This window comes from Ammodytes marinus (assembly GCF_949987685.1).
Source record: "Ammodytes marinus genome assembly, chromosome: 15".
Lineage (NCBI taxonomy): Eukaryota > Metazoa > Chordata > Actinopteri > Uranoscopiformes > Ammodytidae > Ammodytes > Ammodytes marinus.
In genome coordinates this window covers 15058237-15084982 of record NC_137219.1, presented here as the reverse complement: position 1 = coordinate 15084982, position 26746 = coordinate 15058237, and the positions used below count along the sequence as shown (strand labels likewise).

The 26746-nt window shown below is 44.0% G+C and overlaps 1 protein-coding gene across 1 annotated transcript; it reads right to left on the bottom strand.

Annotated features, from left to right (window-relative positions):
• Nucleotides 1-1732: 1732 nt before the first annotated feature.
• Nucleotides 1733-25412, bottom strand: tmem260 (transmembrane protein 260; the record flags this gene model as incomplete). The annotated part of the gene is made up of 16 exons (XM_080042411.1): nt 1733-1993; nt 2163-2247; nt 2527-2580; nt 4010-4186; nt 4866-5005; nt 5509-5680; nt 6726-6898; nt 7345-7453; nt 8482-8568; nt 10186-10226; nt 10326-10505; nt 11002-11115; nt 11229-11406; nt 20340-20491; nt 22105-22136; nt 25304-25412. The coding sequence occupies 16 exons, from the start codon at nt 25410-25412 to the stop codon at nt 1733-1735; spliced, it is 2064 nt and encodes a 687-aa protein (XP_079898537.1).
• Between the last annotated feature and the right edge of the window lie 1334 nt (nt 25413-26746).

The window sequence follows — 26746 nt, the reverse complement described above, 5'->3', positions numbered from 1 at the left end:
AAAGTAAAAAAAACAAAAAACAAGAGAGGCATCATGAGACAAGTGGCTGCAAACCACTGTGATGTGAACACACAATAACAACAAAACTAAAGGGTTAAACAAATAAAAAAAGGTTTTTACAAAATGTATTAAAAATAGATACAATCTTTAATGGAGTATTTGAAATCGGTAGAAAAAAGAATGACAGGTTTCTTTTTTTTTTTAGGAGAAACTAAACCATCTGTGCTACAGCAGGTCCATTCTCATCATCTAGCCAGCTGACAAGACCAGGCCTACGAACACTGAGGGCAGATTACATTCTGAGAAAACGACACATTCACTTACTGTCCCTTTGATTTCTAACGGTATCACACACACACACACACACACACACACACACACACACACACACACACACACACACACACACACACACACACACACACACACACACACACACACACACACACACACACACACACACACACACACACACACACACACACACACACACACACACACACACACACACACACACACACACACACACACACACACACACACACAACTCTACAAATCAAAGTAAATCAAGATGTGCACCAGCGCTGACAAAAACAGTGTGCAACTGAGGTTTTGGACACAGAGAACACGTCAAAGGCGAGTGACTGGGGTCCACTGGCAGAGTTTGTGTTTCTATGCTAAAGGGCTAAAAGTCCATTTTCCCGGGAGCTTGTTTTTCTGACTGGTGGTCTTGCGTGTCCTTTGGAGTTTGCATGACTTTTGTGTTTTCATGATAATCAAAGTACTTTGCTTTTCCGTGTGACGATCTGTTTATTGCCAATGTTTATCGGCGAAAGGGCTCGGTAGGAGATTTAAGCATGTTCGCACACACGCCGACATGCAAACACAAAATCGACACACACACACGCACACAGAAACACACCTCTAAAAGGGTCCCTGGCATTGTGACATTTCACATTTCATTTAAATCCATGAGGGATTACAGGCCTCCCGTTAGGAAGGAAGGGGTGGCGAGGGCGGAAAAAAAACACTCATCGACTCCATTAGTTTTAAACATTTAAAGGACCATCTAAGATAGACTGATGGAAGGATAGAGGGGTTTGGTGGGTGGGTGGGTAGTGGCTAGTTAGGCTGGAGTGAGGACTGTGTGGCACAGCACAAGTCTGTCCTAGATTAAACAGCCGCTCTAATCCCCCATTTCGTCCCTCAAATTGGTTTTTCCTCAATCTCGGGCCGTGCCGTCCTAATGTGAGAAAAAGAGAACTAGAGCAGTAGCTGAGGCAAAATAATCAGCACATTAAAAGCTGTGAGAGAGAGAGAAGGGGGGGAGAGAGAAAAGAACGAGATGTCATGATAAAGCAATCGGCTGGGTGGGTTTGAAAGGAGAAGAACGCACAGCTGGATTGGGGTCAGTCAAGGCTTCCTCAAGTTGTACTCTGGTCTGTGGTCAACTGTAGGGATTCATTCAAATGTGACATGGCGGAGTGGTACTTCTCTGTCCTTTGAGCAGGGCTCTGTTTGCTCGAGACTAGTTGTACTTCAATTTTAGTCCATTTAGCCAAAACACAAGCTGAACAACACCACTACATCATTCCAGAGCACCACCTTTAAAACAACAAGAAAAGGTACATTCAGACGTTGTCCCCCAGAGCCTTGCACTTGGGCTGGGCTCACAGCACTCTCTCAATATGTCAGATCCATATACTGTAGTGGTAAGTCTCTGTGGATCTTCTCAGGGTGTGCGCCTCTGGCTCATGCGGAGGCCGTCTCTCTCTTTGAGCAGTTGGGCAATGGCCGAGCGTATGGCGGTGGCCTGCTCATCACTGGGTTCCTTCTCTAAATAGAGTCTGAAGTGCTCTGTGCTGCAGGTCAGCAGGCTGTCTGCACTGTAGCCCCGCTGACCTGAGCGCAGCAGCCTCTCGCAGGCCAACGCCAAGTTCTTGTCCCAGTTTGAAGGGTAGTCTGAGTGGGCATCCACAATCTCCTTATACAGCTGTTAAGCAACAACAACAAAAAAATACACACACACACAAAATCAGATGTTACTGCAAATAACAAGAAAGCCTCTGAATAGGTCATATGCTTTGCTTTGTGTGGCACTGAAATCTTTCTTTTTATTGTAACTGACAGTATTGCTGCATTTTTGTTGAGGTCAGACTCACAGTGTAAGACAGCTCAAAGAGGCGAACGTTCCCCTCTCCCTGCATCCTTTCTGCCAGGTCAAACAGAAAGAAAGCCGTCTTCATCCTGAAACAAAGCACACAGGGCTCAGGGCTAAGTGCTGGATGGATGAGCCATGCAGATCCACACACTCACAGACGCACCACTCCAATGGAGTGATTTATGTAGATGCCGATACCAAATAGAATGTACATGTAGATGCTCTACCACACCAGACTGCTTTATGGAGATGTTCTGGCTTGTATTCATCGTGACGCAGCTTTTTTGTTCTATCTGCACACTTTAAATATACATCGTCTCCAAAGAGGAAACCAGTTTGTTTGGTTTAAAAGAAGTTGACTGTACCTGGCTTGCCACATCTCCTCATTAGCGATATGCTCCCAGGATGCAGGATGGAAGCTGTTCCCACATGGAAAAAAAGAAACATTTCTTTATCTAAACAGCTTCAGGCTTGTGCACAGTTCCACTTACTTTAAATGATTATTTATGTGAATATATTGTTCCACCCAACTGTGCAGGATTTTGATACACTAAACATCAATGTTTGCTGCATAAACATTAAATGACGGGGGCAACAATACCAGCTAGCACATTAGACATGGAGTAAAACCACATCTCCCTTTTTTCACTTTGTTGACTGTAAACACTTGACCTCTTCTTCAAAAGAATATTTTAGCAGGGCTGCCGAGCTAATGTTTGGCTTGTGGGCATCGGGCGGACACGCTTGTCGTGAGGGTTGCGGGAAATAATGTCACAGTATTCAGCCGTGGATATCTGAGTGAATGAAGGGCTGCTGGCAAAAAGCAACAGAATACGGAGCTTTGACTAATTCCACTTTTGACACAGTTATTGACAAAAAAGCAATAAGAAACTCATTATTTTTCATCTTCAGCCTCATTTCAAATGGCTGAGGGGCCCTAATGTCTTGCTCTGGTTGAATTCACAAAGAGCTGGATCACAGCCTAAAGAACAGAGGACAACCTCACTGAATCTATGTTGGAGGATGACAGAAGACCACAGAGAGACGAGGGCTGAGGAGGTGTAGCTGATGAAATAGGTGCTGAGGAATCAGTAGTTGTATCTCATAAGCTCCTGGAAATTAAATCCTGTATATTTAACAACTTAAAACTTCCTAGACTTGCCACAGGGCCAGGAAACACCAGTACCTGTAACAAGCTGACACACAGTATTACCTTTGTCAACCTTTAAGCTACTTATGAGGAGGAAAGGGGGGAAACTATGTTTAGGGGTTAAGCACATACCTATACTAAGAGTAGACGTTAAAGGTGCAGTGTGTAAAGGGAATGGGCCTTTTTCAGAACAGACTTGGTAGAATGGAATATAATATTCATTAGTATATTTTAATAAGTGTTTAATCAATTGAAAATAAAAGTTGTTTTTTTCTTTTATGACCCTAGAGTGAGCGTTTTATATATAAATAGGAGAGGGGTGCTCGGCCGTGTTGCAACACCATGTTTCTACAGTAGCACAGAATGGATAAAATCAATGGCTGTATGTGTTTTAATATGTAGTTGGTGCCAGAAATGCACAGTTGGAAGTACTATAGAATAAATTAATAACTAATTACAGCTACACCTTCACCTTCACTTGATATTTTAGACTTGAGGCGGTGGTAGATGATGCCATCTTTAGTAACTACTAGCTTCTTGTCCTTGACCATAGCTTCCGTAAATTCTCTGACCAGGAGGGGTAGACACGGAGCGCTGCAATCAAGAACTTTCAACACTAGATGGCCCCAACATTCTGGGCCTTTACACATGTGACGGCACCTGATAATGTTAATGCTGTTGTATGTTTGTGTATGCACCTGTTGTGTGGTTCACTCCAGTTGTAGAGGTTGCGGGTTTGACGGGCCCACTCTTCGGGGTGAAACTGCCTCTGGTACGGCACCAAGTAGTCGCACACGCCCATAGGCCAACGAGAGAAAGTACGTTCCCAGCTCGGGTCTCCCTCTGGTAGTCCAATGCAGGCAAACACATCCCTCCTGCAAAGAAACAATCAGAAAAGAGGCTTGCTCACATCCTTAATGAATGACAAACAACACATCTATTAAAAAACACCCCTCTTTCTCCTCCCAGGTAACTACTGATGATGAGACACACATAGAAACACAGTGTAGACTAACATTTCCTCATATCATTACACCATGGAGCCTTCCCTACAGTCCAGTGCTGCTCATGGAGCCCTTGGCCCTGAGGGTGATTAATCCCACAGGTCTGTGTTGCCCCCTACAGAGAGACGGGGCATGTTGGCCTGGCAAACACTGCCCCCTGGTGGGCTTGGTATTAACAGGTCTCCAGACAGTTTCTGAATGGGTCTCTCAATGCCTTCTCGTGGAGCTATATGAGTTCCACCCAGAGACTGTTCAACCAAAGGGAGTAGATTAGTTGTTTGTAGTTCATCAAACTCCTTTCTATGGCCTCCACAGTTCTATGGGCTTATCGTCTCCCTGCACTCACCGTCTGTGTCCACCGTCCCACTGATCTGTGCCTCATTAGATCACCCACTTGTTCATTTGGTTTCATTGTTGCCCTCCCAATTGACTCTCTCTCTCTCTCTCTCTCCATTTTACAACCGTGTATTTATCCAATCACCCCATCCTATTGTTCTCTCTCTTTCTCTCTCTCTCTCTCTCTCTCCCTCCCTGTGTGTCAGAGACTCACTGTGTGTTGTGGGACAGGAACTGCTCCAGACTGAAGGTGTCTTTGCCCTCAGGATGGAGCGGGTCCCACCAGCGGCCAGGGAAGTGCACCCCGGGGTGGTGGTGCGCCAGCTTGGCCACATACCAGGCGTATGTCATCATCTAGGGAGGGACCAAAGAGTTACCGCACCAGCTCTGTTGTTCAATTCTTTGTATCCAGTGAGATTATTAGCAGTTCATTTACCACACAGTTTACAATTAACTTGAAGAAAAGGATTGATTCGCTTTTTCTCAATATTTGAGGTTATCCATCCTAACAGTCTGCAGTTAGAGGCTGTTGTTTTCACTTCTTATTTGAATTACGTCGCTCTCTTGAAGCCCTTTATGATCATGGTTATATTAAAGGGCACATACTAGCTTTGTTCACAGCTCAGAAAGCCTGCAAGGGACTGCCCAAAAAAAGCATAATACTGTCACAGATAGGACACATCCTTTTGTGGAGAAAAAAAAATCAAGCAATCTTAAAGATTTGAATATTTTGATATAAAATGGCCAAGCCGACATGATCAATTGTATTGTATCAAATATCTATACTTCAATGAGTAGTAAAAAAATATATATAAAAAAGTGAAAAAAACAGAAGAGAATAAAAAGAATGCTCTGACCTCCTGGTCGACCAGCCGTACATCGGGCCGTACACCCTGGCAGTAGTACACGTAGCGTAGAGAGTTTCCAGGCAGATCTCCTCTGGTCAGGATGATAGAGTCTTTTGGGACAGAGGTCAGAAGCTCTCTGCCGAACCTTTCCACCACACTGTTTCCGCTCTGATCACACTCCCTAGGATCATCCAGCACATAAACCATCATACTTATACTGTATAGTGTATAATATCATCAAAACTCAAGTTGTGTTTACTTGAGCTTGAGTACATCTTTACCCCTGCTTACGGTAGTAATGTGTGATGATGTGTACAACTGTGTGTGTGTGTGTGTGTGTGTGTGTAGGTGTGCTTTCCAGATGCTCTGAGAGGGTAAGTTGTCAGTGCACCCCACCCCCTTTCCCCTCTGCAGAGCGCTCCGGCTGCCTGTCTAATCTGGGTGAGACAGGTGTGATGGGTTCTGACAGCACACAGGCCATGCTCTCTCCTCTTGATCAAAGCCGCTCAGTGATGGCTGTCTGGCATCCCACCCAGCACTACTCCAGTGTAATCTGCCTCCTCGGACAGCTAACATCTCAGGCTGAGCTCCGCGAGTGGAATCTATGTGCTAACCGTGCCTCTCTTTAGCCCTCTACCGTGAGGGTGAGCGCAGAAAAAACCTGACATGTGGAGTTCAGAACCGCTGGTATGAAGCGCAAGAGGAGAAACAAATCAAGTTCACTCAGGGAAAAAACTGAGGCCTGGGGGGGATTTTAGAAGGAGCTGGAATGAAAGGGATTTTTTTTTTTTTACTTTAACTTTACTAAACAGAAGTATTTAAGAGTAACTTAAGATAGATTTGGGTCTGGTGTAGTTACTGCAACAGGACTACTGTTCCACAAATTGTACACAATCTGACAGTTTTTGGAGATCAGATCAGAACTCTAAAACAAAAGCAGTTGGGCTCAAAAACATCTTTAATAAAGGGTAAGGAGAAGGGGTGAGTCCTACACTGTTCACCCCAAAATCAATGCTCACACCAACAAATATCTTCTCACCAATCAGTATTTAAATCCCGTAATAATTGCTACATGTGAAACTTGTGTGTTGTTTTGTTGTAGACCCGAACAATGACAAACAAATGTTTACACATATTGTTCTCTAACTTGTATGGACTTCATCTTACAATTTCTGTCACACTCAACAGGAAGTTTTCCCACTGTCACTGAGAGCAGTGCTGCTCACCTGTGATTGGTGTGCACCATATGCGCCAGCAGAGCCACGGTGAGGACCCAGCCTGTGGTCTTCCACAGCCTCCCACAGCCCAGCCTCCTCTCCAGCTCACTGTGTGTCCGGCTCAAGCCCAGGCCTGCCAGCACACACACTACAGCGTCGCTCTGGAGCCAGAAACGCTCAACCTGAAGGAAGTAGGCAGAAACGTGAACACACACACACACACACACAGAAAAATGTCCCGACAACATGAGACACACACACACACACACACACACACACACACACACACACACACACACACACACACACACACACACACACACACACACACACACACACACACACACACACACACACACACACACACACACACACACACACACACACACACACACACACACACACACACACACACACACACACACACACTGTTATTTCCAGTCCTGGGTTCACTCAAGGACCCTTTCTAGGATATGCCTATATAGATTTCTCATATATAGAACATTTTATTGGAGTTGTTTCTCAATTAGCGCACTTTTTACATCACTGCAGCAGGTAAATGAAGATAACAGAAATACTTTGTCTTAGAGAAATGGACGTCAAAATGAGCTGAAGTTTTATAGCTCACCACTCCAAGCAGTAGGGGTCTGCTGATGTCCAGGTTGGCCCTCCAAGCAAAAAACAGTGAGTAGACCAACAGCATGGCAGTCAACAGCCAGGACACGGATCGACACGTCCTTGGATGAAATAAGAACACCACCAGTTACTTAGAATACAAATATCATTCCATATTCATTATCACTCCATTCTATGTGCCTGGTGTGTGTCATATCCAATTCATGTAATCAAATGTATTAATTCAATTTGTAAAAAAAATATTTGTTTTCAGTCCGTAAACTGTTAAATGCAAGAATGGAGATCCCGAAGCCTGAGAGAAAATGTAGGCGGCAGTGAGCTAAGAGGTGCATGATTGAATTTCTAATGCAGACTGAGTCATAATGAGCTGCTGCTGCCAACGCTGCTGAATCACAAATTCAGTACAGTACGGCTGTATAATGTACTTATACACTGAAAAGAGAACACGCTACCCTTATGGCAATAACAAGTCATCATCTGAACCTGAAGAGACGCTTCCAAGCCGTAGAAAATGTGCTTTTCCTTCCAGCTTATTGATCTGATGTGCTCCGCTGACTGGCCACTAACACATAGTCAAGATTCTGATTTCTTCACATTACGTACAATGGCTAAAAAAGAAACACTAATTCTTGTTCTGATGTTGTTCACAAACAAGCAGTTTGAATCATTTTACATTAAGTATACTAGCATGTGCTCGGCTTGCTGTTATGCATCGTATAAAATGACCTTGCCCTTTTTCATCTATGTGTTTACGTAGCCAAGTTTATCAAAGCAGGGGGAGAAGGGGATGGCCTGTGCCATAAAGAGCCCCTAGGCTTCACCCAGCTTTAAAAGGCACTGGTGTAATGCATTACTGGCTCACTCCTGCACCCTGCCCTATACAAACAGTGATTTACTCATGCACACAAACATGTTTTTAAAAAATACACATCAACCTCTTTTTGATTTTGAATGTGGAGCGTCGCGACAGCTTGACAGTAAGGTGCCTCAGTGTTGTTTTGTACTCTTCTTTTCTAAGATCAGCGTTTTGTCAGTGGCTTTTTGTTTGCTGTCTTTTACTCCGGGGGGGATTAGATTATTGGTTGAAGTGGCTGCGGTGATGCGTGTGACAGAGTCTCGCTCATCCCACCTGTCCCACCAGGAGAGGAGAAGGCCTATTCCTGCCAGCACCAGAACAGGAAGGGAAAGGTCTGCCAGGCAGTGGTCCAACTGAGCCCTGCACACACACAAGAGAATACACACACATAAGGCATATATGATGGACACCAAAGACGAGCTCAATTACCCTCCCTGCTACTGAACTCAAGGACAGCAATTATTAAATGCCCTTCCATCCCCTATCAAAACAAACTCCTTGGACCAGGCTCTCCCTTCTTTCAATCGGATTGACAGATAGGAAGGACTGTGTCATCCGCCCCCCGCTGCCCCATCCTCTCCTCACAGCGCCTGTCAGTCAGCGAGCGCTTGCTCAGAGCAGAGAGATACTTTCCTGCCTCTTCCTTAATACCCATCTCTATTTGACAGCTTATTGAGTCTCTATATCTCCCAATGTACACTGTGTGGGAATGTGCTCGCGAGCGTGTGCTTGTCGGTGTGTGTGTGTCAGCTTCTCGGGCGGGTTTACGTCTCCACTGCGACATGCCTGTCATGTTCGCCTCTCTTCCCCATCTTGAAGGTGTGCTTGTCCATCAAAGCAGCAGGGGCTGATGGGAAGGGGTGGGTGCCTGGCAGAGGGGGGCCTGGTAGTGGGGGGTCTTAAGACGCGCACGCACCCCCATTCCGTCAGCTGGAGAGAGATACCAGGAGTGGGATGACTGTGGTGCTGGTGGTGGTGGAAGTGGTAGCGGGGAGAAAGGGAGGGAATTGGGTGGAGGAGGTGAAGAAGATGGAAGGAGAGAGGGGGGGGGGGGGGTTGCTGGAGTGGAAAAATACAATTTCTCCAGCTCTATTGCAGTGTCTGTCATCACAGCTTGTCACGCTTAAACACCAGAGCTGAGTGATCATTTCAAACTGCTGGAGAAACAGAACACACAGATTTGGCCCTCTAAGCAGGTTCAGTTCTGCTTTGATGGGAGAGAGTGGAATGGGAAGAACAAAAGCTGCTGGGGAGGAGAGAGAGAAGAGAGAGAGATGGGCTGCCGAAATGATTTGTGGCTCTCAGAACAGATTGGAGTGTCTGTGGTTAAAGCTCTGTCAAACACCAGCACCAGCGCAAACAAAAATGGTTGGTGGCCACCTTGACTTCAACCACGCGTGTCCTTTCGGTTCCCCTAAGATCATCTTCCCCCAATTTCCTCTTTTGTTTCTTTTCTACTAATTCTTAGAATCTCCTGTAGTCGTGCCGAGACCCAATAGCAACAACGAGTCGTACGACCTAGTTCGGAGTCGGACTAGTTCCAAATATACTGCAGTACTAGAGAGGAAAATCAAAAGTACTGCCGATACAATTGGCTGATCAATTAATAAGTTGGTCGACATTAAATGAATGAAAGATAATCAATTAGTTGTCATACAGTATATGAAACAAAACATGGCAAACTTCTGTTTCCAGCTTCTTAAATGTGAGGATTTGCATGCTTTTTTCTATTTTACATCATTTTGTTCTGACAAACGAGCAATTGGAGGACGTCAATGTCAGTTGTTCATGACAATTACTAAAATGAATAGCCAAAAGACTAGATAATAAAAGTAATTATTAGTTGCAGTCCTAAAATACATTATTTTTTACACTATAATGCTTTTACAATATGTCATGTAATGTTTAACAGTGTGTGTGAACAGTTTAGTCAAATTACAGAGAAACAAGCTGATAAACAGGGTCAAGCAGACTCACTTTAACATTGTGGTCAGGCTAACAGAGCTCTCCGTCTTCGCCTGCAAACACAAAAAGAGTACAATAACAAACATTGCTGTACAAAGTGGAAAATATTAACATGGCAATTCATCAAAAATTAAAAAAGAAGAGTAGTGAACCAGACTAAAGGTGCCATATTCAGCCCTCAGCAGGTGGGTCAGCAGGCCTGACAGTGTGGTCTGATCCCCCCAGCTCCAGCGCGCTTTGTTGAGGTAGGAGGAGATGGGCAGGTAGATGTACGGCAGGAAGCCAGCCAGGAAACACAACCCCAGAGACACCAGGCCACACAAAGACAGCTCCTGTCCAGATGAACAGATGTGCTCAGTTTCTTCATGTTCACATTTGAAAAAAACAACAGCATCCCATGAAACTCCAATCTGGATTTTTTGTGATTACACATGACGTGATATCTACCACACAGTATGGCAAGTGTCTACACTGTAGCTGGGATGGAAACAACAGCATTGCAAATTGGTGGTTAAAGAAGCAACTAGACGCAGAATTAAAAAAAAAAAAAACATTTAAAATAAAACATTAAAAACTAATTTTTCTTGGATGAATCATTTCCATTTACACTGTTTTAAAATGATTCAAAGCACCTTGAGGCACATAGTTATTTACCATACAGGGCTATATAAATAAAATGTACTAAAAGCATTTAGAAGTGCTTTCTGTTAAGTCTAAAAGATATGATAAGTATAATTGTTGATTGCATACAGCTGGAAATGTAACCTGTCTTGATGTTCCTTCAACACACATTTTAGAGTGAGCTTTAAATAAGAGCCCAGAACTTACCCTGTTAGAGTGAAGGCGCTGAAGGACCCAGGGAATGATGACCAGCACATAGAGCACCAGGGTGTGTTGGTTACACAGCCCTAAGCCACAGCACAGCGCTCCCCAACGGGCAATCTAACAAGGTAGAGCTTGAGTTCAATTTGAAGTCATCTTAAACAAATGAAATAAGGAATGATAAGGCAAAACTGAAAAGCACAGTCCCCCAATCATGGTACAAACTCAGTTACCTTCCTCCTCTGGGTGGCGTTTTCAGCACAGTGGAAGCTGGAAGTCAAGAAGAAGAGCAGACCAACAAAAAGGTTGTTGAGGGTGAAGACCTCTGCCATCATGGACCACTGCCAGCTCAGCCTGGACACGGCCAACAGCCCCCCAGCCAGCACTGCTCCAGGACCAGGACCTGCCAACCTGTCACAGTGAGGGAAGAGGATTATTCTACACAACTTTAGAAGAAAAAATAAATAAATATATAATGTTTATTTTAAATCACTATCTGGTTATGACCAAACTGAGTAATCCCATAGCCCTTAGGAGGAGGGGTCACTATTACATGCTTTATTAGAATTCTCTTTTTTCTATGATGACATTTAACTTTTCAGTAAAGGTTACTGTAATGAACAACTCTAAAAAAGGGACTAAAAAGAATGTGAATAACATATCTTATCTATATACAGTATATAGTGTGTGTGTGTGTGTGTGTGTGTGTGTGTGTGTGTGTGTGTGTGTGTTAAAAATGTATATACATTCAAAATATACCAATCCTTGCAATCCTTTTAGGTCTTATGTTAGTTTTAAAGGTTACAGAACTTCATGTGTTTTTTTCCCACAATTTTATTTGACTAAAGTTACACTGAGGAAAAAAAAGGCAAAACAACAAAGTCAGCGGCTTCACACAAAATTATATATTTTCCAGTTAAAAAAAGCAACCACTTTTCCTCAGACTAATTTTGGGACCCTTTATAATCTTCCTTCAACCCAAGTTTTCTTCTAGGACGAGACCATGAAAAAACACACTCAGTGAATTGGGCCATTCACCTATCAAGAGAAGAACTCCCTCCCCGCTCGCCGGTTGATCTCGAGCAGGCTGGCACAAGAAAAACCCACCGTGGTAGAGATAGCACTTTATCCTCCACTTCTTAAATATAATGTGTGCACAAAAGTTTCTCCCCTTCCTCCTCTCCTGTACTGTCTCCATCTCCTTTGCCGTAATTGAAGCAAACTTGGGATAATCTGTCATACGCTAAGACCCACCACTTACTAAAATGAGAGACGGGGGGTGTGGGGGGACAAATGATTGGGAGAGGGGAGAAAAAATAGTGCAGTAGAAGTGTGCGTTAAAAGGGGTGAGACAGTGCGCGGGATAAAGGATGAAATAAATAAAATGGAAGAAGAAAAAAAGTTCAATAAGAGAGGGGGGAAAAAGAGAAAAGAGAGAGAAAAAAATCGCAGCCCAGTCCCCGGCATGCTGGCTCTGAAATATGAGCAGGCTCGACAATTAGGGAAGTCAGGCAGTATGGCCCTTTCCGCCATTGTGTGGAGTGGCTTAGAGTCCTCATCAGCCTATCAGCTAACTGACAGGCAGAGAGCTGCTCTATTCAGCACCGCAGATACAAGCTGCAGGCCAAACGGCTGCCAGGTCCCTTATGACCCCACAATCCCTTGCCGGTGACAGCTTCAAGCTCCATAGCAAATTAGGCGCTCTCACATTACAATCGCAGAAGACAGATTCCATTAACGGTATCTGAAATTGAGTAGAGAGCAGGCCCGTTATCAGACCTGACTCATAAGCACCGCCATTAATCACAAGGCATGATACCATTTATACATTTCCAGCTCTCTGCCTGCCGCTGTGATAGTCAGCCACAAAAGGCCTGATGAGACTTAGGCTAGGGGAACAATGGAGCTTTCTGAGGAAAAGCGCGGTAAATCAGAAAAAAAGGAGAGGGAGAGCGAGCGGATGGTGGAGAAAAAGAACTACTGCTTGCTGACTACTTCCCCCCTTTTTTTTCTTGGGTTTTCTCTCTCCTTCTCTCCACTATTTTCTCCTCTGTGCTCACTGTAAGGCGAGCCTGGTGAATGAGTGTGTGTGCGCACTTAAAAAAAAGGGTGGGGGTGTTGATGGGGTGTCTAGGAGTGGGTCTTAATAAGAGATACCAGCGTCTTTCTTGCTGCACCGCTCCAGGAATTAGTTGTAACTTGAAGGAAGGATGAAGAAGGATGGGTGGGATGGGGGTGGGGGGGGTACAGGGAGATGGGGAATTTAGTTGAGGTGCAGAGACCCCCCGCACCCATAATTTTACCGCCCTGCATGACAATTAACCCATAGCTCAAACACCTAGCGGGGGGTCTGATTTTGGGGGTAGCACTGGGTGCAAAACAGTCGTGGGGGTCCACGCCACGGACAAGGTTATTACACCTCGTATGTTCCTGCCTCTGAAGTATCGCGTCTTATAGCCAGGCAGCACACGTCACATATGGAGACACACACACACGGCCCCTGTTCTTCAACTCCTTTATTCTCCCCGAGCGCCTGACAAATCTCTCTGTTAGAGCTTGTCAGTCCGTAAGAGCCCAGTGATGTGTGTACAGTGCGGGGCTGTAAATGACCTGTCTGTCTGTCTGTCTGTCTGTCTGTCTGTCTGTCTGTCTGTCTGCGTGGGGACCACCTGGGTCCCAGTCAGCCTCTTCTCAACAGCTCATTCTCCAGGCCGGCTGCTCCCAGGGCACTCAAGATAAAAGCAGGACACATTTTGACACAGTGGCCGTGTTCAGCCGTTATCACCACTCAATGTGGTGCAGGATGCTGCTGCTGATGCTGCTGAAATGTATTGGCTCAGTGACAATGGCCTGGTTGAGATGTGGCAGGGGGGGGGGGGAGGAACATGCGCACCTGACAAATGAGACTATTCTACCCCTGAACTGATCCGCCCCTGCCAGAAACTCTGTGTCATCACTTGGGTAATTAACTGAATGACAAATACTATGCGTAAGGCCTGAAATCAAGCACAAACTAGAGAAATAATGTCAGTGCTTCAAATAGAAAATTACTGATCATTCACATAATTTGTGCTAAAAAATTAGAAAAATTAAATGAAAAGTATGACACCGAATGAAAACATATTGAATACAAAACAATTCTGAACACGATTCAAAACTTAAGATCAAAGGTAAATAAAAAATGTATAAATGACTATGATACAACACTCGGGCTCTAGTAGCAACGTCCCCTTCAAGGACACAACAAAAGCTCAGGAGAAGAAAAAAAAAACACTTTGAAGTGTCAAAATGGGACCTGCCTCATTTATCCCCCTCTACTCTACAGTAAATGGGCCTGAAAAAAAAGTGCCAGCATCTGTGCTAAATAACAGCACACAAAAAGCCTACACCAGCACTCCGCACTGGAATCAGGCTTCACAATGGAGCTGGCCAAGGGGAGCCACAGTCACACACCACCCCGGGGAAACAGACAATACCGGGGCTGTGCCATCTCGGATCATCGCTGCACTGTTCTGTAACCGAGTGGCGCTTTGGGTTGGAAAAGAATCACACATTCCTGAAGAGAGAGCTAGAGAGCCCCAGAGAGGAGGTGTCCTGCTTGGGATGAGGCTGAGGTTTCCAGCTGGCCTTAGCAGACAACCCCAGGGCTCTCCTCTGGCCAGCACTACAGGCAGGGTATTTAGCAGCCCATTATGTGACAGTGGTTAAGTGTCTGATGCACTGCTTTGAAAAATATCAAAGCCAAGCCAAGCAATTGATATACAAATCTAAGCTGTTCAAAATGACACGCTTTGCATATGTGTCAGGGAAAGTGTTTTTAAAGCCAGCCAATGTATGGATTAGAGCTGGGCAATATTTCAGTATAATAGTGTATGGTCCTTGACAATAAATTAAACCATTGTCAAAGACAAAGTCCACATTTACCGACTGGAAAAATGTATAATTACAATATGATTCCTATTCGTTATCTTTTTTTTACAAACGTCACACACACATGTTAAGTTTACTTGTCAAACTGAGTTCTAGTCAGCATGAAAAAACAGATATATAATGTCTTATGTGGCTTTGGAGGAGATTAAAATAATTGAAGTAAATAAAGGTATTGATTTAGCATTTTTTTCCCTAAAATTGTATTATATGATATTCTCAATTCATAAAGCTGTTTTATCTGGAAACAATACAATGTTTAAATATCTTTGTCATTTTTTTCAGAATTATTTGATGTGTTTAGTATAGATTTGAACTAATTATAACGTGATTAACATTAAATAGAAAATATCTTTACATATGATTCGATTGGTTCAGTATTTCCCAGCCCTGATCCCTTTTCTTTAATGACTTTCAGAGCTATATATTTTGAATCTGGGATACCACAGTCTCATTTTCAGCCAGTCACCACACCAGGCACTTCCCTGTCTCTCCGACCTCATCCGGTGTGTGAGGAGGAAGGCAGTGTGTTCCCTAGCTCTGCTGCTCAGACATCCCTCCTCCAGGAGATGTGCTCCAGTGCTCCAAGTGCGTGTAAAATTAATCACCACAATTCTGCTCAAACAATGCAGCCACTGACATGACAATTTCTCCCAGAATGCCATCTTAATCTCCACCCAACACACAGAAATTACAGGAAGAGAGAGGGGGAAAGAAAAACAATTTAACAAAAAATCCTGTGTTTATGCACAATTCACTGAATGCCATATTATATTGCTGCTTTTTTCCCCAACCAACAAAAGTCATTAGGCAGACACCAGTGATACATAAATGTTGCTGTATAGATTCCATTAACTAATTCTGGGTGAATTGTAATTGCCGAGTCTGATCCGTCTCCGTGCCTGCCGCCTTATTAAGACCGCCTGTGGTGGGTGAGGAATATAATATTGACGTCCGAGGCAGACACAATCTCGGGGCCCACGGGCGAAAAAGGAATATTAAACTGGTACTGTATTCTGCTGTCTATCTAGCCCTCCTCCCTCCTCCGCTCTATCCCCATCCCATAGCCAGTAATGAGGAAATAACATCTTCATTAGACATCTGTTTAACTGTATTAAAGGATGAGTCCTGAGGGACCCATTGGTCATGCTGAGGAGGAGGGGGGGGGAGTGAAGGAGGTCTGTTGGACTACAATATAAATAAATGATGACATACTGCAAAAATTAAACAAAAAGGTCCAGAGATTGGGGGGCCTTTTAAATAGACTGAAATTGTCCCCGGCATTTTCAGAACAAAACGGGGAATAGGTGTATTCTCTATTGCCGCTTTGGGATGAAGATTTCATCCGACCGTAGCAGATGTGAGAGGGAGGGGCAGCTTTGCCACCTGCAGGGAGAGGTAAGAACATTATCCAAACAATACCAACTCTATTCAGCTGTTTCCAAGATACCTCAACTCACCCTCAAGAAAGAAAAAAAAACTAAGCAAATGTTGGAAAAACAACAATAGCAACACACTTTGCTCCTGACATGACACCGACGACACACGCAACCCAACCCCAGTGGAAAAAACAACCCATCTGAGCGAGGAGGGAAAGCGCCATCAGGACCATATGGTGCAGGGCCTTATAAGGAGCGTGGGGACGTAGCACAAGGCAAGGGGATGGCACTGTGCCCACCCTCCGGTCCACTGAGGTATCATCAGCTGTGCCACATGGGACGGCTCTTGGAGGTGTGCGTTTGGTTTCGAAGGCCGCCAGGGAAAAAAGAAGGGAGAGGCCAGACAGGTTTGGATTGCTTCAGCAGTCCTGTTATGTAATCATGTGAACCAACAAAAAAGTGCTGATGACTGAGCGTTTGCTTGTGAGGTGGTTTTTCTTGATGGGATGGCTGTCAGCGCGCCGACGTGTCTGCTCCAGGTTTCTCAGGATAAGCTCATCAATGCAGGGAGAGATTCCTCCCAGGTAGCAGAGATTGAGAGCAGCTTTAGCAGATAAACTGTGAAACCAGAGAGAGCACAGAATACCCAGCCGTCGGGATTATCCCGCACTATGAAGGGAGCATTCCTCTACACAGACTCACGAGCGGAGGCCTTGAAGCATTCCACGGGCCAAATGTTTCTGTATGTGAACCTCAAAGAGCAATCGATACTAATTATCATTACGTCCACCATCCTCAAAGGCTTGTCAGGCCACGGTGTGAAAACATAACAAGACATGCAATTTGGCTATCAAAACCATATGATCAAGCCAAGAGAACTGTAATTGACAAATCAAAGGGAGGCTAAGTGCTACATTTAAACTTATGCAAGAGAGAGAGAAGTGGCTTCCAAGCCTATCAACTTAACATTCCCCCACATTAAACACGGCAATCTGGCCGACTAATTTAAATTGATACATCAAAGGCTTGCTATGTTGGGTATACTCCAGATGAATTTCAAGGTCTTACAATTTTTGTATTTGAGGGGAACTGCCTTCAAGTAGCCGTATTAACTCCAATATATTTTGCCATTTGAAAATAAATCATACAAAGCGATGATTTGTTTGGGGGGGAACGTCTAGTTCTCAGCTGAGACAAACCTTAAAATGAGAAGTAGTGGAAAAACTTTATGAGGGCTTCAAAGAGACAAAAACAACAAAAGACATTCTAGAACTTATTTACGTTGGGAAAATAAACATCGAACTGGACTAACTGACATCCATGTCAATCTTCTTGGTATGGTCCAAGAACCCAATGCCCCCTGTGGCAGTATAGAGAGGGAGGTCTTGGCCATCCAGAAACCCTCCTCATCTTTTGCCCTCTCCAGTAACCCCTCGCCAGGCAGTGTGTGCCAGCTGATCCAGGGCCACTGGCTCATCCCAAACTAGGCCCTGAACAGATAATGACTAAAACCTTTTATGCTTATTTTTCAAATTGAAAGCATAGATTATACGTTCATACTTAAGAGCTTATATGGTGTGACTGTGTGCCCTGGCTGAAGTCCTCACTACCCATCATCCCTTGTTGGGGGGGACATGATGGAGGTCCTCATAATGACTTTTAACTTGACCATAATCCAAAATTGGATCTAAATCCCATGAGATTACAAACAGGGCAACGGTTAACATGCACACTGTGAGCCAAATATCAAACCCAGACTGCATGGATATATTTTGGCCACAAAATAACTGTGTGCAAAATGTCTGGCCAAGAGCTGAGTCTAATCGTCCAATTGACGGGCAACTCATCAAATGTATTAAGACCAAGGGGGAGGGAGGGAGGTATACAAAGCAGAAGCCAGAGGTACTTCCATTTCCTTTTCTCCTCCCAGTACTATTACTGTACCCCTATCCTGTAACAGGCAGATGGGTTGAAGGTGGAGGGGTTTGATTCACATCTGATAAGCATTAAAGGGATAGTTAAGTATTTGTGAAGTGTGGTTGTATGAGGTACTTATGCACAGTTTGTCTGTTACCTTATGGAGATGGCGATCAGTGCAGTCAATATAAGGAGTTTGGTGGGGGAGGGGGGACGTTGCTGTAGCAGAAGTCAGCATTGTACTGTTGCAGAGGGGGCCAGAAGAATAGTGGAATAGTGGCCCCCAACAGACATGGCCAGTGCAGCAGGTCAAAACGTAATGTGCTGCTTACGTGCCCAGTGTAGGTCCTGGGTAAGGCAGAAGTGGTCTGGGCTTAGGGCCAGTCCCCTGTGGGGAGCATTTCCTCTACAGCAGGGCTGACCCTTTATAATGACCCACTCCAGACCAACTGTCACCCTGCACACTAACTTGGCACACATTAAGTAAGGCCCAGTACTCAACACCTAGTAACACACAACACAACTTCAATTCCACCTGCTTTCCCCCCCAACTATCAATAGGCGTACAGCAGGAAGAAATGACATCGTATTCAACAATTCCTATTCTAGAAGAGTAAATTAGTAGGAGACGACATGCTTTGGAAATGCCCCAGTATGCATAAACCGCAACAAAAAGGAAAAAATGTTGACACTAAGCTGCGACCAACAATGCAATGTAGAAAAATGACTAAGATCAGCAAAAGGGTGATGTAAGGTAGTCCAGCCGTGGGAGATAATCACACACAAAGAGGAGAGAGGTAAAATACTCCTTTTCATGATAGGGTCAGCAGCGGGCGAAACTGCAGGGTGTGGGAAGATAGTCATGCAGAGAGCAGTGCACTATGGAGGGAAGAGAGATGGGTGACGAGAGGAGGAGAGGGAGGAGTGGAGTGAGTCTGTGTGATCCTAGAAGGCAAGAAGAAGAGGTAGATAAGAAATCGTGCCATGTCAGGATTGGGAGCACGCTGGGCAGTGGGGAGGGGCGGGAGAACGGTGGGGGGGTGGGGGGGTCGGGGTGGTGGGGGTTGGAAGGGCGCGATAATTGTGATATACATACACACGCGCGCTCACAACGGGGGGCTGATGGGTAAACAGGCCCGGGCATGGGGTGTAGGGGATGGAGGAGGGCGGCTGGGCTTTGCTCCTGAATACTGAACAGAGGATCAGGGGGACGACACTGCCAGTCTGTCAAAAAAAAAACACCACACCACTCTGTACCAGACACCAAGACGCACAAATATCAGTAGGTGAATGTTTGAAGACCCCCCTCCACTCAAACATGTCCTTCTTTGTAATGATACTTTCCTCTGATGTTTGACTTTTACTAAACAAATTGATGCAGCTACAGTGCAGAGTTTGTCAGGCAATTGTCAGGTTTATCCTCTGAAGGGGAAAGGCTTCTCTGTGCTTTCCTAAAATCTAGTTATGAGACATACTGTGACATGCCATCCCGTGTGTAGATGCCAATAATGAGAGAAAACAAAGTTCTCCACCTTAATTTAATCAAAGCACATTCTTTAAAATTGTCATGCAGAGGAATGACACATACACTTCAGAAATTGTGGATAATGACCTACGAAACTTGTATTCAGGGCTGGGTTATGTATCGTTCAAAATGTTTTGATATTGACACAGATAACAACAACTTCAGATTGATACAGTTCCCGAATGATACTTTTTTCTTTAAAAAAATCTAAATGATACTTTTACATAATATCAATTCAATAAAGCTTTAAATACGCTGAAATCAAACTAACTGCCTTCAGATTACCAAAAATGCGCTATCTCCTGAGCCACAGTAGCTTCAACTAAATATAAGAGCAAAAAGGAACAAAATGTAAACAAGGCATCGAATCAGTGCAAATGGTTTTCAGTGCAAAATTAAAAAGGTATAAGGTTAAGGTATAAAATAAGTATGTACGGCTCACTGATGCATACTCACTTACGTTGACGAGATCAATCCTTCAGCATTAGATATTGAAATTTGGTATTGAACGACAAGATATTTTCGATACTCTATGGTATGTAAGCATTTAGGTCGAACTTGGATACCCCAACCCTACTTATATTTCATGTAGCTACCTGCAAACGGAAATGCAGAGGGCACCACAAGCTGCGGCCCCCAGCAGACTACTCATCAGGTTGATGCTGTGGGCCGGAGAGAGCCAGGGGAGGAGACACATCGCCAGGCGAGCTAGTAAGGTGAAGAGAGGGTATCCTGGAGGGTGGGCCACCTAGGGAAAAAATGACGAACAGAATCAAAATCACAGCTTGAAGAGCACAGCACATAAACAATGTAATAATGCATCATTCAAGATGTGCATTAGCGAACAGCAGGCTAAGATGGTGAAAGTGCAGGTTTTGTACCGAAAAGTAACAGGGCAAGTGAAAACAACCAAGAAAAAAAGGAAAAAAATAATACAAAAGCTATGAAAATATAAGAAGTCTGTGACCATTAGGCAAGATGTTAAGAAACTGTAAGGAAGTGTTATTTTTAAACACCCCCATATGAGTGGAAAATCTAGTTGCTCTTATGCCCTCAGTAAATGCCCACAGTGGTGTGCTGTAGAGTTGCAGTAGGAGGCATGAAACATCGCTCCTGTCATGACCGCAAACTGACTCTGCTATGATGCCGGAGCCCTTCTCTCTCTTCCCCCCCTCTTTTCTTTCCTCACTTCTTCTTTTCCTCTGGCTTCTTCCCAAGGACAGTGCAGCTCCCTAGAGCCCTGTGCTAGAGCCACGTGGTGCAGTGCAGCCCCAGCCCCCCACAAACCACCTCCGGGCCGCACTCTCTCTCTCGCCTGGGGGATCTCGGCAATCACAGCAATTAGCCGCTAAGTCTCCTCCACCCAGATAAGGGCTCAGTCATTAAACACAGGCTCATTCCCTGGCACTGATAACACCAGCCATACAAGGCAGGAAGAAAGGGGGCAGCTCTTCAAAATGAACAGTGAGCTGAAAGGTGAGAGCGTGACTACCTCGCGGGTCACATCACACACACACAACAAAAGGCTCTTTGGTGTGTGTTCAAAACAAACTTCACCTAAATCAGAGGGATGGGGTGGGGACAGAGCATGTCGGTCAGAAGAAGTGAAGGGGCAAAAGAGGAAAAAGTAAAGTAGAGAATAAATTAAAGAAAAAAAAACTAAAAGATTGCTTTGTGAACTAAGTGTTAGTGTCACACTTGTAGGTAACGCCACCAAAAGGAGCATCAGTTAAGACTAAGTGTAGAGAAGACTGTGTGGCCGATGGGAGTGGACATACCAATGCATTAAAAGGGCAACTGGGGGACAGGGGCGACGGGGAACAAGGGGAAGCAGAACTCTGCAGCTCTGGGGATCAAAAGGGGGCGGGGGGCCCAGGGATGGCCTGCGAGGCCCTGGGGGAGGCCTGAAAGGCAGACGGGCAGGCCACACGGACTGCAGCACTAACGGCAGGATTACTGGCATAGTGACACCGACACAGCCTCCCTAAAAGGATCACAGCGGCGTAATAAACTTTATTAAATAATAAAACTTATTATAACTGTTAACCCGATTTAGTTCATTCTTCGCGGCTTACACACACAAAAAAAAGAGGGTTGGATATAATAAGCCTTATACCGTACATAAGGCAAAGCCTACAAAAGCCATCGCCTTACCATTGACTTTAATTGGATTTGAAAAACGGGTTGCAAATTATAGCATTCTCTACTTGCAACTTAGTAAAATAAGTGTATAGAAGAGAAGGGGGAAAACCTGTGGACTGAAAGTAAATTAATCTGCTTTCTGCCCATGCTTAATTAAACTTCCTTAATGCGTATAAGAGTTAATGAGTGAATTGATTAAACAATACAGCTAATACTTACCCCCAGCTCACAGGCAGTGGTGATCAGCTCTCCTGTGGAAGAGAATAGGGGAGGAAAATTAATGTAAACCCAATAATTATTATTAAGAGACAAGTCTGCTCCCAAAGTTTTCCCAAATCAAATACTTGCACTGGGGTTTTGCATTAATTTGCCAGGATCAAAACCTACAAATCTTCCCAGTGTGACATTTCCTAAGCGGCACGCTCATTCTCTTCATCTCTCGCTTCTCCCCTGATGCCTCCCTCCCTTTCTCCGGCACACATTCACACGGATACAAACACACACACACACACGAGCACGCTAACCATTAGACTTCCTCTCCGATGCTCCGTCACACAAAGACACACACACACACACACACACACACACACACACACACACACACACACACACACACACACACACGCTGATCTGAGGATAATGCTGCCAGTCCCATCCTCCCCATGCACCAGGGTCCTTTCCTTTTCCTCTTTCTTCTACCGCCATACGCACCTCTCTCTCCCGCTCCCACACTCCCAGTGTCTCATTGGGAGTTGGGCAAAAACAGAAAATAGTCAACGTTGGTGACAGTCACAGATGACTAAAAAAAAAGAAAGAGGAAGAAGAAAGAAAGAGCCGGTAGCACAATTTTCTGACTAGCTCTGTGTGAGGCGAGTGCACAGAGTGAAAAAGAGAGAACCCCTAAAAGCTATTTGAAGAAGCTTTTAATGTATCAGGGCGCAAACCCATTTGTGCCAGAATACACCCAGAGCGTTTCAAATTATGCTGATTTCTCACCCAATGTTTCCATCTCCCACTCATGAAAATTGAAATTTGGTTCAGATTAAATGACATTGATAAATGTTTGGTGTTTAAGGCGGCTCCCTCTACTGGTACTAGATGGTAGTAGTCATCTCCTAAACCCCAATGTAGCCAAGAAAACAGTGGCCTTGTTTTTCCTGCATCAGCACTGACTGACAGCATATTAGTCAGTCTATTACTTCATCTGCACACAGGCTATGAAGGAGGCTTTGTAGATTAATACAAAGAGGAACTAGGGAACTTTGTTTTCGATCAAAGTGAATGTAACTGGTCAATATACATATAATACTCAAAATAAACATTTGAAGAAGAGTAACATGGGCCCCAGTGCAGCGCCAACCATTAAAGAACAGAAAAGGCTGAATTTCAGATGTCATTGGCTGCAACACCTATTTTGCAACCTTGTTGATGCAGTGATTATTATGCCTTAATTTCTTGCCACATGAGGAGCCCTAACTGTTATCAGTCTAATGGACCGTGAAGTCAGCACTCCTCCACCTGCACAGCTTAAATGTTTTCACAGTTCCATTTCACCTGGCAATGCGCCGCCAGCTAACCTGCCATCTTGTTACATCGCAGACTCTCATCCCTTTTCTCAATTCCACTCATTTTCCCCTCAGTAGCTGCTGCTGCTGCTGCATACTTTGTTACACCATTCAGCGCAGACAAACTCAAACTATATACTGAGCCAAAACACCCATCTCAGTGCCACAGTCAGAGATGCAGTTCTGCAGCCCCAATACTAAAACGCAGGAGAAAAATATTGACTCAACGGGGTAGCAGCATGGGTGCCAAGAGTCTTTGTGGTAGTGGAGCATTGGGCACCCACACCAGTCTTTCCCATAATCCCCCATCATTTCCACACTTCCACATTCCTAGACAACAGCGTACCCTCAGGGCTGCAGCTCAAGCCTCTCCGGGGCACATCACACCTAAAGAGATTAGGACACAGAGACGGAGACCTGGAGAATTGGGAAAGGGTGTTCAGCTGGCACTATCAGAGCGGGCATCCTGCACCGTCCCTAAACGCTGTGGAGAAGGGGCTGGCCATTTTTTTTTCATTTTTTTCAAAAGGACCCCCATTCACTAGACAGCAGCACAAACCAGCAGGGCTACTCGCTCACGCACTCAGTCAGTGCTCCAATTGCCTGCTCCTCTCTCCTCGTCTCTTTCCGCTCAAGCTTTTCACACGCTTTCATTTTGCAAAGTGTGCATTCCCCCATCCACAGCAGCGTTTTGTGTGCCAGAGCAGTGCAAAACCTAACAAGCAGAGCCTTCATGCCTGCAAGTCCACAATTTACAAGTTTGCAACCTAGCTATCACTTCTAAACACTGTTTGTAATTGTGCAAGGCAGTCATTCGTAAACTGCATTACAAGAATGTTGGAAAAACACAGTGGCTTGCACATAGGGAGGTACTGAGTGAAATGCATTTGGGTCCACTGTAAAGCCTTGGTACAGAAGATTGCAAATGAGGCATACACACATAATGTTCAATTTAAGCTAACAACCCATATAACTTAAGTCAAGGTCTGTCAACAATACTTTGTCTTTACAAATGGTGTCTCTTTTATCCGCCATGGTAGTGCAGTCAGTAAAATACATTTGGAAAAAAAAGGGTAAAAGGCAAATAATTGCAGATGAAAAAGGACTGAAAACTAAAAGTAAATAACTTTCTTACAACAAATATTTTATTTCGGTGTCTATGAATGGAATTAAGGATGGGTAAAACGGGTACATTTAATATGTTTACAGTTATAATTGCATAAACTGAGACCATTCAAATATAATTACATATTAAAGATCATTCTCACATTTTTTCAAGTCTCAAAAGTAACACTGAATCCTAAAATAATTTTTTATATAAAGTCAAATGCACCACACTCAACTTTCAAGACCCTTTAAAATGTAATTGGTAGGAAACACGTCTTTGTCTCACCAATACACAATTAACACAATTAAATCAATAAATATACATACAACACGAAATCATCAAAAATACAGAAATATATGTGCAAAAGTTGAGAAAGTTATGAAATTGTATTCTCACAGCTGTATTTTGTTTACTTATAGTAATTCCAACTAGTACAAATAATCCCTTACATAAAAATGTATTCTTTACCAGAAATGTTCGTTCAGGTGACATAATGTTAAATTACGCTACATTAAACTCTTACAAACAAATCTGTTGTGTGAACTATGAATATAATTCAGGAAGCCTATGTGCTCTTATCTGTTTCAGTGTCTATCTGCACCTGAAGCTGCAGTACCACGGACAGCACCCGCTCAGCTGCAGCCACACAAACAAGGCGGCACGCGATTGGCTGTCGAGCAACACAACAAAGCCACGTGACCAGAGTAGCAGTAGCTAGTTAGCTATCTAGCAAGCATGCACCAACCTGAGTCTCCACCGGGTACCGTCCTCTGCACACAGGGCACATACAGAGCGGTGACACAGGCGACGACAGCGCCTGTCAGTATCCAGCTCGTACTCTGCTCTGCTGGCATTTTTTTCTTTCAGGATGAACACCGGCAGTTTCCAAACTAATGCTAGTGTTGACTAGCAAATGTTAGCATCCATACATTCCGTCGGCGGGGATTCTGAATTACAATGTAAACTACCAGTTACCTGAAAACCGATTTCAGTTTAGAGCTGAGGTGAAGCACATATGACACAACGACGTTAATACTTAACTTAGCAGTTTCATTTCACAGTTTCAATTCAAACGTTTCTGTTCCCGGGAAGTAGCAACCTGATTCTCGCCAACGAGCTAAACTCGCGATATTACCGGACGCGCCATACCTGAAAGTTACAGCTGTAGTTGTGATTTATAAAATACTGATGCTGAAAATGATTACAATGTACGTTCGTTGCGTCTGTGGAATACGAGTGTGTTGTCCGGAGTCGCTCGTAAGAGTAGTGACATAACTTCCTGGGTCACTCAGAGGCTCAGATAGAAAAAAGAGCAGTTGCCTGATCGCTGCTGTTAGCAGGGCTGCACAGTTACAGTATGCAAAAACACAAGTTACACAACGGGTTTTGTGTGCAAGCTTCCTGACCCTTTAAAATACTTTAATCTAAAATATAATTTCCTAATAATTGCTATTAAAATGTCAATTTAAATAGCCTATTCAATAATCTGTAACATCTAATTATTATTATGTTTTTACATTTCCTATTTAATTTACAAATGCGGCATAAACATTATACTTATACAAAGATAAGCATGGTATGATCCGATATGTTAAAGTCGCGACATTTCAAATACATTATTATTAGTATTGACATTGTAGTTGTGTAGGCAACATTGTAATTGTCATTTTTAAAAGTCTGAAGAAATGTACGATCAAACTTTTCTAAAGCTGTAGGAAACCTGTGTGTGCATAAATAAATGCTGCTGTCATCAATTGTTCTTGTTTGTGGTGTGTCTTAATTTGTTTACCTTTGCTTGTGTTCTGCAGGTTAAATATGGATGTGTTCAAGGGTTTACAATGTTTGTACGGACAAATATTAAATAATTAATGTGTAGCCTACTACTGAGACTGCACTATAAATCCAAACTTTTGTAGATGACGCCAGGCCAGGAATTGAGAATTTGAACACATTTTCAGAAGTGGGCAACTCCATCTAACGTGTTTGTCAGTAGCTGTTCAGCAGGTTAGCAATTCTGCCTCAATGGCCCAGCCTCCACTGCTTTGCTTCACAGCTAAAGGTTGCTTTCATTCCATTCACCATTGTTTCTTTGTTGCAGATGCAGCATAAACCTGTTTTTCTCAGTGGACTGTGCGAGCGACACTCGATACATCACAAGGGGTTCAATACAGAGGACCAGCCTATGAGT